This window comes from Callionymus lyra, chromosome 15, assembly GCF_982586985.1.
Source record: "Callionymus lyra chromosome 15, fCalLyr1.hap1.1, whole genome shotgun sequence".
Taxonomy (NCBI): domain Eukaryota; kingdom Metazoa; phylum Chordata; class Actinopteri; order Syngnathiformes; family Callionymidae; genus Callionymus; species Callionymus lyra.
The window spans coordinates 23,039,681-23,052,897 of NC_141832.1; the positions used below are offsets into that span (position 1 = coordinate 23,039,681).

Here is a 13,217-nt window from a genome sequence, read left to right on the forward strand (position 1 = left end):
TTTGGAATTAACATTAGAATTAGATCCTATTAAGAAAGACGACCCATCAATGTGATGTTTACTTCGAATCATTCCGTCTCTCAGGGTGGGTATAATCCTGAAATCATAAAAATGGAATCCACAATTTTGACTTAAATGGTCTTTATTAAAAGCTACAGGATGCTACGTTGGACTTTTGCTCTGCGTCGCCATCGGCCACAATCTTTATTCTTGTTTCAATCACATGTATTTATCTTTACAATAAAAAAAGGAATCTTGGCTAAACCATGCAACACCCAACAAGCCAACACCAACATGTCAATCACAACAACTTGTTTAATATGCTCAACATGACAATATACCCGACACAATATTGACAATCGTCTAGGAGTTTCTTAGAAAACGTCTGGCTTCAAACTTCAGAGTGAGTTGACTTCTTGAGATATGAGCTGTTGTTGAAGTGTAATGACAAACATGCATTTCTTTCTATAACACACACGTTCATTGCTTCACTTGTCATGAATGGCCATGTAAGAGAACTGATGCGTTGAAGGAAAAATCCTGTAAGTGACCTCGTAAACAAGGTAATATCAAGATAATGACATGTAAACAATATGATATCTCTTCTGAAGGTCCCGTATTATGACAAAAGAAATGTTATATGTGGCAAAGATGAATGACTTGAATGATTGAAAGGTTTGTGGCATTAGAATTCCATAAATGGTAGCATGCTATTGTTAAATCCAGAGTCAGACCAGAGGTTTTGAGCAATTAAGAAAGTTATAGTATAAATCTTGTGATTACATGTGAATTCTTCAGCCTTGTTAATGCCTCAAAAAATAACATGAAGGTGATGAAAAACCAACCCTAAGTACACGCAAAGCTAGCTTGACAGGTTGTAGCGAACAACAAAATGTGGCTGATACAGTTTTACGGCCAAGTCTGTGACATCATCGGTTTTCAATGGAATCTTAAAAGTGAAGATGGTTCAGGAGGAGCATGATACGGGACCTTTCATGGCAAAACAGCCAACTACAGCCAGAGTTGAGTACATGTTGAGGAAGAAGATATCGAGAAAGTCTTTATCAGGGAGGAGTATAAAAGAAAGAGGGATGATAAAGGCTTGAAAAGAAGGACACGAAGACTCTTCTCTTCTTCATCGAGGACAGACGGAGGAAGGGGTTCTATTCCCAGTCCTTCTTGACGTCAATGTTCCAGGTCCAGGTCAAGTGAACGTTCTTGTCGTCGTCGATCAACTTGGACTTGAACTGGTAACTGCCACGGGAAATCATTCCTTTGGGGGCCTCGTCAGCCGGGGCCAGGAACTCGTGCTCCTCCGCCAGCGGGCCGTAGCTTCCGACCATGTACGAAGCCTTGTCCACTGCGGGGACAATTGAGGAGGTTGTTACGTTCAGATCTACACATGTGGATGGAAAACTTACCGTTTATCCCTTTCCTAGAGGCCACATGATGGTACCTCAGGCCAGCCACGATTTCTCGGTTCACCTGTGAACACACACCTGTTAGACCAGAACAACATAATCTACTCAGAGTCTCTGACAGATGACTGAGGAGGGCATTGTAGTCTGGATTGCAGCAGTTGATATGCTCTCAAGTGATAACCAGGGACTCTCTGATGAATATACAAATGTCTAAGAATGTGTCACAACAACAACCCTGGATTTAAACGAGTGAAGTTACGCACGTATTTGTTCAAATTCATTAATAATGCAAACAATCTTTAAAACTACGCATTGACGGTGTTTATCCAGCAGAGGTCGCCACATTCAAACATGTCAACCGGGCGATTTTTGCTTTTACAAATAAACAGGCACAGTGGACACGAACGGAGCAAAAATACTAGGTGTTTGTGACTTACCTTAAAGTGGAGCTTTATTCTGAAGGTCACTCCTTCCTTCAAGACGAATGTCGTCTCCTGCTCGCTCAGGTCACCTGCCCAACAACACAACAACTCATTAATACTGTATACGACACGTTCTGTTATTATCACACACATATTTCTGATTTATCTCAAATAATAATCCTTACCAAGAACAAACAAGGTTATCCTTTATTCTAGTTTTTAAGTTCCTCGACTAGAGCGTAGAGAGTTGTAGTTGGCTTTTCAACTGCATCATGGGCCTTGTAGTACAAATGGCGGAATAGCTTCTCATTCCTTAAAAAAGTGTCAGTGGATCATTATATAAAACATTAAATCACATTTTAATACTATCAGAAGGGTAGAGTTTTCTGTCCTTTTAACTGTTAAAATGTTTGTAAAAGAGTATAAAGTTATTCATCTTTTAAGATCCTGCATGAAAAAGAGTTTAACAGGTCACATGGTGCATATGCAGTGCAAGACAGCACGGAGGCCTCAGCACTCACATGCTGGTCGCTGCCCTGGTAGAAGTTAACTTCAGTGGTCTCTGTGGCCCCGTGGAGCTGACCGTCCTCATGGAGCAGCAGGAGATGTTTAAAAGTGCATTCACAGCCTAATCACTTTATATGTCAATTTAAAAGCAGCCTTCCGCCCTGAGTGCTCACTAATGGACGGAGTGGGAGAAGAAGATGATGCTGAGATAGAGGGATGCACTGGAGAACATCAGAAGTAATGTGCAGAGGTGGAGAACAGGATAAGAATTCTGCACAGAGCAGAGGGTGAGAGGTCCAACACGGATGTCAACACCCATCACTCCATATACATCTACTTTTTAACAAGCTCATTTCCCACAGACAATGAAAACATTTTTAAAATTCCACCATAAAAACAACGTCCATACTTTTAATATACTTACATTAAAGTATATCCACTAGAAAGATCATTCCACCAGATGTTCCAGCTATTACAAAGACAGTTTCTTTAGGTAGGAGATTAAGTTACTACTACCTTGCAGGAGCCAAGGTCTCCAGCAGCAATATAACACAGATTTGGAAAAAGTGTTGGCACCTCATGGCCTTTATACCATATTCATGCAGCTCTAAATATATCCCATTTTCTCGTAGTTAAATGGCAATTAAGTCTAAGTAACTAAGTTTCAACACTTCTAGTCGTCATTGGCTTGTTCACATTTTTTGGGGGACTTTTGCTTCTTCAATTTATTCCACTGATAGAAGAGGTAGAGTTGTTTAATGATAATTTTATATTGAATATATATATATATACATACACATACACACACACAGTGGGTATGTAAAGTAATCAGACCTCTTTCAATTTTTCAATCTTAGTTTCATTGCAGCCATTCGCTAAAATCATTTAAGTTTAGTTTTTCCTCATTAGTGTTCACTCAGCAACACATCTTGAAAGAAAAAAAATTACTACGAAATTACTGGATATTTATTACAAAATTTAAACAAATATCACATGGTCATATGTATTCAGACCTTGCTTAGTATTGAGTAGAAGCAGCTTTTAGAGCTTGTACAGTCATGGGTCTGCTTGTGAATGATGCAACAAGTTTTTCAAGCTGAAAAAACCCATCATAGCATGAAGCTGTCGCCACCATGTTCACTGTAGGATAGTATTGAGCAGGTGATGAGCAGGGCCTGGTTTTCTCCACACATGCCTCTTAAAATTGAGGCCAAAGAGTTCAATATTGGTCTCATCAGACCAGATCATCTTATTTCTCATAGTCTGGGAGTCCTTCACGTGTTTTTTGACAAACTCTATGCAGGCTTTCATATGTCTTACACTGAGGAGAGGCTTCTGTCGGGTCACTCTGCCATGAAGCCTCGATTGGTGGAGGCTGCAGTGATAGTTGACTTTCGGGAACTTTCTTCCATCTCCTCACTGCATCTCTGGAGCTCAGCCACAGTGATCTTTGGGTTCTTCTTGACCTCTCATCAAGGCTCTTCTCCCACGATGGGTCAGTTTGGCTGGACTGCCAGGTCTAGTAAGAGTTCTGCTCGTCTCAAACTTCTTCCATTTAAGGATTATGGAGGCCACTGTGCTCTTAGGAACCTTGAGGGCTGCAGAAATTCTTCTGTAACCTTGACCAGATCTGTGCCACAATTCTGTCTCTGAGATCTTCGGGCAGTTCCTTCGACCTCATGATTCTTATTTGCTCTGACATGCATCATGATCTGTAAGGTCTTCTATAGACAGGTGTGTTTCCTAATCAAGTCCGATCAGTTTAATGAAACACAGCTGGACTCAATGAAGGAGTAGAACCATCTCCAGGAGGATCAGAAGAAATCATTGAGGACTCACAGCCCTTCACAGTTGTGGAGGGTGAAGGGTTCAAAAAGCTTGTGAAAGCTTTGACCCCGAACTATGTTCTCCCAACTAGGCAGGTATGTATATGAGAACATGAAGCATTTTCCCCAATATTCCATTAACCCAAAAGTTCCCTCTTCAGGCTTTGAAAGCTATGGTGGAGGACAGATATGGGATGTCGATGGAGAGGCCAAATTAACCGTCTCTCAAGCCACAGCTGTGAGCTTGACTGCAGATATGTGGACCTCCCTGAACACTGACTCATATCTCGCAGTGACATGCCATTTTATAGATGCTAGCACCTCACTACAAACTGTTGTTTTAGGGGTGCAACATTTCCCTCACACGCATACAGCAGTAAGTTTGGCTACAGTAAAAGCAAACTGCAAAGGTGAGTTATTTTTCGACTGATGTATTTCTGGTGAAATATTTGTTTAAGCTGCTGCCACAGCTGTGCTTAAATCAATTACTTTTTGTTTAGGAGAGACTGGTAACGGTGATAAACCAAATGTTCCGTTGGAACAGCACCTACCAGATGCTCCAGAGGATCTGTGACCTGAGGGAGCCTGTTGGAGCTGCAATGGTGGGATTAACCACCGATATCCCACCAATTTCTTCAGAAAGCTTTACAATTATAGCAGAATGTCTTAAGGTATCACATTTACTTTCATTTATTATTTACTCCATCTTACACCTGTCTGTCTATCTAGGTGTGGTCTCCATTCCATTAGGCAACTGTCAAGCTTTCTGAAGAAAAATGGGTCGTCACCTTAAAAACAAACATTTCATCTACCAGTCGCAGAGCTTGACCTCAAAAAAAAAAAAGAAATATGGGTTCTTCAGTGTTACCAAAGCTGAGGAGGCAGAAAGAAGATTAATTTCCGAGTATGCTGTCATGCGGAACGCTCCGATGGCATCAGCATCATCCACAGCAGCGGCAACCTCCTCCTTGTCAGCAGAAGCTTCTCGGCCTGGTACTCAAGATAATCCTTCAAAAATCGGTTAAATTTCCCTTGTGTTATTTTATGTCGTCACTTACATGCAGCTTTTCTGTGGCATCGTTTGGATGCTACAGTACAGCAGACCTCCTTACTGTCCATTTTAAAATCTCGTCTTAAGACACAATTTTATTCTGTCTTTTATTAACACAGCCTGAGACTCCGAGCTGTTTTTAGTGCTTTTTACTTGTTTTATCTTTGTGTGTTTTAACTGTTCTTTCTTAGCACTTTCATGTCACTGTAAAGCACTTTGTAACGACTGTTGTTTTTAAAGTGCTTTATAAATAAAGTTGAGATAAATCATTTAAAAAAAGAAACAGATTGAAGCCAATCACCTTTGGAAAAACTGCCTTTTTAAAAAATAAAAATGAACAAGTATTTCAGAAATGTAGTCAAGCACATTTTTTTAATTATCAGAATAATTTGCGCACAAAATATGCAATGCTCCCAATTGTCCACACGATGACGTGGTAGTGCCAATGAAGCCTCACGAGGCTTCGCTCCAAAGATGAACTACTCTGCTGGGAGGCTTCAGTGGTTCAATGAGGCTTCATCTCGCCTTCACTACTTATGACCATGTCATAGTTGATTTTCCTTTTTTAATAAATTTGCAGTAATTTTCTACATTTCTGGGTTTTTTTCTGTCAAGATGTGGTGCTGAGTGAACATTAATGAGGAAAAAAGTGATTTTAAATGATTTAAGCGAATGGCTGCAATGAAACTGAGTGAAAAATCGAAAGGGGTCTGATTACTTTTTGTACCCACTATGTGTGTGTATGTACGTATGTATGTATGTATATATATATATACATATGTATGTATATATATATATATAATATAGTGTCAGACCTTCAGCAGAAAAGGAAGAGACTAACATGAAATATCGTTGTTGAAGCAGGACGCCAACACAGTCTCAAACTAATTGTTGATTACATAAATATATATATATATATATATATATATATATATATAATATACAGTATATATAAAGAGAGAATTGAAGCTTATTTTGATGACCCTTACATTTAATGTTTAATTTTTTTAAAATTTGTCCTCTCTTTCATTTTGCTTGACGGCCCCTTACATCAGTGACAGTACTAAATGTGGCCCCTTAGAATACGCTCACCACTGCAATGCTGTGAACCGTGAAGGATGAAATGTGAATATCTTCCAGGAACTCTTCTGAATGCTAGTGAATAATATCTTATGATTATTAATGTTTATTTTTAAATGTTTTCGTTCACTCGCGACACTGTCCATCATGTTTACCTTCCTCCACATTTCCTCTCCTGTTCAGAAAGCCGAGGAGGAGAAAATGAGCTGCTGCTCCCAGGAGTGTCTGGCTTGGAAAAATAGGTCAGTGGAAAAGGTTGTGTACCTGTGCTCTACACACACTCAGGCAGACACACATCTGCACATGCGCGGGGTGACACATGAATTAACTGTATTGATTTTGCTGCACGTTAACTGTGCGGATGAAAAAAAAAGGTGTAAATGAGGAACTCACTGACCTGGGCGTGTGTTTGTGTGTGCATGTGAGTGTGTGTGTGCCTATGCATGTACATGTGTATATGTGTGTTTCTGTGTGTGCATGTAAGTGGGGGTGAGTCGGTTCTTATGTGTTTGTGTGTATTTTCACGTACATGTGTATATGTGTGTTTCTGTGTGTGTGCATGTGAGTGTGTGGGAGTCTGTGTGTGCTTGTGTCTGTATTTGCACGTACATGTGTATATGTGTGTGTACATGTGAGTGTGTGTAAGTCTGTGCATATCTGTGTGTGTGTCTTGCATGCATGCGTTTGTGTGTGAGCGTGTGTATGTCTTTGCATGTGTGTACGTCTTGTCTCTTGTATGCATGCATTTGTGTGTAAATGTATGTCTTTGAATGTGTGTTTGCATGTATGTTTGTGTGGATATGTGTGTGTCTTGCATGTGTGTGTCGCAGTTTGTGAATGTGCGTTTGTCTTTGCATGTGTGTCTGTGCACGGGTGTGGGTGTGCGACTGACTTTGATAATGCAGTCTAATGTGATCAGCAGAGAACGGAAAGTCCATCTCTGGATCACTCTGGTGCCGGCACGGCTGTCCATCTGAAACATGATCCAGCAGCTCTAACATCATCCCGCTGCTGCTAACTTTAGCTCCACAGACACAACTTCCTCTGACAGCGTCAGACCTTCAGCAGAAAAGGAAGAGGCAAACAGAAGAGTTCTTATCTCACGTGGTTGAGCTGATTTAACCAAAACATTATTTCATTTTATAATTGATACGTTTGGTTCGATCTGTTGAAGAGGTCTGTCATCGGAGACTCGGAGTAGAGCTCCTACTTCTTGTATAATTCGGGCATTAAAATGGCAGCTATTCTCTTAACTCTGGCAGGAGAACAGGTAGAAGAATATGTGGATGGAGAAAAACGTAGCTGTTGTTCATTCCCAGAACGATTAGTAGTGAAATTAGTGTCTGCTACTAATATCTTATAATAGCGCCCCCAGTCGGAATTTGATGAATGACACTTGAATAGAAGTCACAACATGTTGTGAGCAAAAGAGACACAAATCCCAGTAAATGTGGTTTTAAAAACATCTGGACAAAGAGAGAGGAGTTGATTGTCTGTTCTTATTTGAATAACTCATTATGAAGCAATAAAAGTGTTTTCTATTTAAGTAGTTAAAAAATATGATATAGTTTAATGGGACAGACATTAAAAATGTATAAGAAATAAGAAAAAAAAAGTCATATTTAGTACCGTTAATACAAAAGTGGAAAATATTCTCGAATGCAGGAAAGGGCTGAATGTGGATCCCAAAAACTATTGACACAAGGTCTTTGCTGACTGTGAGCACCATCATCTCACTTCCCTCCCTTGTGAATGATCCTAATCTGCCTTCATTCAGGGGAAACACTATTACTGTCCACTCAGCTAAACATCGAGTCGGCCACACCCACTGCAGGCACACGGATTGCTGCATCGTGGGTCGAAGCTCCGGAGTGAGTCGATCCACAGGTGAGTGTAAGCGCTCGGCTAGAAGACGATGGATGAAAAGCTGTCACTCACCTGTCAGGTCCATGGTGTTTTCTCCAGCGTCGTCACACAGCAGAGTCATCCTGGTCACCTGCACGTTCGGCACGGACGAGTCTGAGGACAAGAAAACTGATGATTTATTCTGACATGTATGTCAGCATCTACATGTCAATCACTGTCAGTGTTTCCAACCTGATGTTACTTCACAGAACAAACGTCTTTAAATAGAAGTCATTAGTCCCAGCATCTCAATCAATCAATCAATCAAATCAAACTTTATTAATCTCCACTTATATGACAGAGTCTCTCCCTGTGTGACAGGCTCGATGAGCCTTCTGGCTCAGCCCTTTTTTTTTCTTTTTTTTACCACGAACCAAACCTAAAAGTACAGAAGTAACTTACACACCTGCCACCAAGTCCTGCTGCCCCAGCAGCGTCTGCTTGTATCTGACCAAACTCTCGTCCTCTTTATCCATCGCTTGGATCTCCTGCACAGACTTCTGGGCCGGTGGGTTGTAGTTGAGGTGTCTGTCTTCGTCTCCCTCCTCCAGCTGAAAATCCTTCTTGTCTGACAACAAACCTTTTTAAGAGCGAAGAAGTATGTTAAGAGAGCAGAGAGACCAGCCATCCGGATTTTCCTGTTCAGAGAATTGAGCTGAAGTGGGTTCAGTCTCCAAAATGTCCATCTTGCTAAATATAAGAGGAATGTAAGTGACGGCCTCGAGGTAACTGACGAACACATTCAACCACAAACAGAAAATGTGGGGAACGTTGTGTGTCAAGCAAGAGTTGACTTGGTTGCAGACTCTCGCTGAAATCTGCGTCGATGAAAGAACACGTTGGCTGATGCATGTGTGTTCACGCTCCTCTTTGTTTCAGTGTATACCGCACCCATAAGAACTGGCCTGCCTTCCCCCGTTACCATGGCAACTCTTTCAACTCGCCGCGTGGTGACATCACCTTTTTTCTGTTGCACAGCTGACTGGTCCAGAGGTTGAGGTTTTCATCTCACGACCGCCAGAGGCGACTTGTTTCTTCCTCATGGTCGTCATGCTCGTGAGCACGTCACACATTAACACAAACATTCAGAGAATCTTGAGGTTTTTAATTTGAATTCACCCATTATTTGAAGATTTATCCCTCACTGTATTGCCACCTGAGGTTCAATGAAACTACTATCAGTGTATTTCAAATGCTAAAAAAGGTAAAAATGATAAAAACGAAAGAAAATCATATGCAAAATCCTTTTTTGAAGGATGTTGTATGTTAATTTTGAATTGGTTTGTGATGGATCAAAAAGGCCTGTTGATTCCTTCATCGTAATCCACAATGTCTGGCTTGTTGAATCTTTCCCAGCTACTCAATGCAGCGAACATGCAAGCACACTTAGCCTCATGCAAGCAAAATGTAAAACACTCGTCCATCTTTGATCCGACATTGAGTAAAACATGACTCAAAACATCTGCAGCAGGTGGAAACGACACTAAACTGTGAATGTGTGGAAGTGTAAATAAATATCATCTAATGTCTTTGCTCAGTGGCCAAGTCCAAATGTTTGCCAAAAAATTGGAGCTGAGAAGAGATGCAGCAGAGCGTTCATCTGTGCACATATAAACCAACATGTTTAGAGAAAACCAACAAATCCGTGTGTTCAGCTGTCGAGGCTTGAGGCAAAGAAGCTACAAACACAAACTCAACTAAGATTATGTTGTCGTTAATACCATCATATGCAGGAACAAAAATGTTAGTTCAGTGTTTGAAATAATGTCTTAAATGAGTCATAAAAGGAAACAAGTCTTATAAATACAAACCACTAGACTTAATTTTCTTCCATTTATTTCAACCTTAAACGTCTATGATTAAGATGGCAGATCAGCTACACCTTGTTGATATATACATTTATTTTTCAGCTATATATAATTGATTTAAAACAAATAACTTAAGTAACATATTTCTACATGTTTTTGTTTATTTCCCATTTTCCAGAAACATTTATTCAACATCTTCTATCAAAACTTCAATTCATATTTATTTGTGTTAATATGTGTCTCCTTATTTATCATTTTGATTCCATGTAAATGAGTTAAATGTATAATCGCCACTTACATAAATACTTCATAATTGTAGTTCTCCATACTAAGGTATTTATTTCCTGAAAGCCAGTCACTGGATTTATTAAATGACTTCATTAGACTCGTATATGTCGACTCACACACAACGTCGTTCATCACCATCGACACCAGTGTGAGGCAGACTCACACTAACTGACAAACTGACTCAGTGTGTGTGTGTTATTGTGTATGTGGATCACTACACACTGATATATTTGTAAAGTGATATAAACTGTACATGATTGTACTAAAGAGAGAAGCCATGTCGTTCGTGTATCATAAGTTCTACTCGTGGGACAGACATAAAGACAGATGCAACTGTAAACCTGCTCTGGCAGGAAGTAGTCACAGCCGCTTTTGAAAAAGGAAAAAATTCTAAACACCCTCGTCATGACTGACATTAAAGCCACCAAACAACAATGTTTTGCAGTCGGTATGTTAGCAGGTAGCTTCACTTTGTTTGCTATGCTAACACTAGCTTGTCCAATTGACCAAAGATCCATTTCTATTGGATGATAACAGCAGCTCTCAGTGGATGGTGCTGGAGTGACATCAGTGGATTTGATTGACAGCTGAGTAGAACAAGTCATAGTTTGTGTGAATAAAGCGTGTAGGTCTTTGGGGAGTGAGTAAAACAAAGCTTAGTTTAAAGAAGAAGAGGAGCGACGAGAAGAACTCAGCAACAGAAGGATTTCTATTTCTCCAGCGTCTGAAGATTGACAGCTACCAAAGAACAGTCGAACCCCACCCTCCCTTGCCTTCCCTACACTTAAATCAAACACAGTTCAATGTTCTTCTTTATGAACACTTTTACCTTCTGTCTTTTTTATCTCGCTACCCTTTCCTCTCCACTATCTTGCATCTGTACTTCCTCTATTTAGTTTCTCCTCAACCCTTAAATCCAACCTGCTCACCCAGGCAAGAATACAAATAAACAAAAATATATATACATATATATATTTGATTTAGATAAAAAGAGCGTCTATCGTTCAAGAATTAGGTGTCACAGAAGATGTTACAAACGCTCACAAATCAAACAAAATTATTGATAAAGTGGAATAAATATATATTTGGTGATGCTCACTTCTACCGACTATATTTTAAAAGAGTAAAACACAGACTCGAGAAAAGTTTATTATTCTTAACTTGGCTTTTCTTTACTGGTCAAAGTTTAAATTTTGGCCAAAAAAAATAAAATAAATGTCATGACTTCAGCAGAGAGTGTGTGGGAGGAAAAGCGAATGCTTCACACACCCCAGCAGCTCATCCTTGATCACACATGTTGTCAGGATCGTTCAACCTTCAGCTGCATCATTTATGGATGCCGGACAACTCTGACCTCACTCATGTTTATTTAGCTGACGTTAAGATGAGTCACTTTTCAAGTGATGCTCGATGACATATGAGAAAGGGACACACACACACACACACACACACAATGAATGATGTGATCAATAACTATTGATTCAGCACCTTTGGGTGTTAATGGCGCCTCATATTCGACATGAAGACGTACGTCCGCCCATCATTGAGGTATATAAGGTGCAAAAAGTCACGCATACACAAAAGATTAATTTGTATTCAACATGAACCTAAAGATCATCTTCATGCCAAAAACTGAATAACTACACACTCACCTCTGTAACACACCGTCAGCCACAGCAGCTCCAGCACTTGACCCCCAAACTCACACACGTCCACTCCCAGCATGGTGCCTCTCTGCGGGGCTGGTCTCGGTGCGACAGCCGGGAGAACCAGGGGAACCTCCACAGGTAGCAGCAGAGCCTCAAAAAAGAGGGACGCGTCCACCCAAAAAGAGACAAAAAAAGAAATCAGGCAAACATTTCCTGCTGAAGATTATGTGTCACTTTTCAATGTGGGCGAGTCTGACTCCAGCAGAAGGGGTTACTTTGATGGAATGAGAGGAGGATGAGGAGGAGGAGGAGGAGGAGGAGGAGGGAGAGTCAGCGAAGGTTTCCTTGGGTGTGGAGCTGGAGAGAGAGAGAGAGCGATGGAGAGAGAGATGGAGAGGGGGGAGGGTGGGGTAGGGAGGAAGCAGAGAGCAGTCTTGTGAAAAAAGGACACACTTCTGTTCACAAACTAAAGACATGAAAAGCGTTGCCACACCAGGCTGCAGCACTCAGTGTTGATGTGGCTCAGACTCCGACCACCGATACAGACAGTGATCCCCCCTCTGCCCCCCCCAACACCACCGCTGTCATCAGCCCAGAGACTGCAATGAGCTCATCCTCCACCTCCCCTCTTCCGCTTCCCTCACATATCTTCCCTCACTTTTTTTTACCAGTCCTCACAAGCTACCCTCTTCTCTCGTCCATTCATCCTTCCATCACGTTTTCTCCACTGCCTCACTCCATCACTGACCACACCCCGACTCATTTATTCTCCAGCGCTCATCCTCCATTTCCATCCACACCTCAGAGAGAGCCAGTAGAAAATATGATGCACCCTCAACTCACACTTTTTAAAGGGTCACACTGTCTATTCCACAAGAAAATACATTCAAATTCTTGTTCTTTATTTTTGATAGAAAATTGGACAGAAAATACTGGATGATATATTATTTATAGAAAAAAAAAAAAATTGTGGAGAAATAAATCAGACAAGCTCAGAGCTCTTATTGCCTACATGAGCAGTTAGACCAAAAATACTAAAGTACTAAATCATTTGTACACAACTCAAAAAGACAACATGTGGCCTCCAGGCCACACCTTTCCCTGCGCTATACTACAGTTTAATATCAGCTTGGGAAGAGATGAAGTACATTTGTTCATAGCAGCTAACACATGCTTCTCTGCCGTTTTGTCACAGGTGAAATATGGAAAACAGATTTTCCTGCTTAGATGCTCTATCCAGGTAGCCATCTCTCAGCCACG

At 40.8% G+C, this 13,217-nt stretch overlaps 1 protein-coding gene across 1 annotated transcript; it reads right to left on the minus strand.

Moving 5' to 3' along the window:
- Window positions 1–161: 161 nt before the first annotated feature.
- LOC148065403 (rho GDP-dissociation inhibitor 2-like) lies at window positions 162–12,419 on the minus strand. Its single transcript, XM_087808502.1, has 6 exons — window positions 11,961–12,419; window positions 8,619–8,792; window positions 8,246–8,326; window positions 1,859–1,932; window positions 1,422–1,485; window positions 162–1,360 (listed from the first exon to the last, which is right to left on the minus strand). The coding sequence occupies exons 1-6, from the start codon at window positions 12,031–12,033 to the stop codon at window positions 1,164–1,166; spliced, it is 663 nt and encodes a 220-aa protein (XP_087664628.1). The 5' UTR covers window positions 12,034–12,419; the 3' UTR covers window positions 162–1,163.
- Window positions 12,420–13,217: the final 798 nt, after the last annotated feature.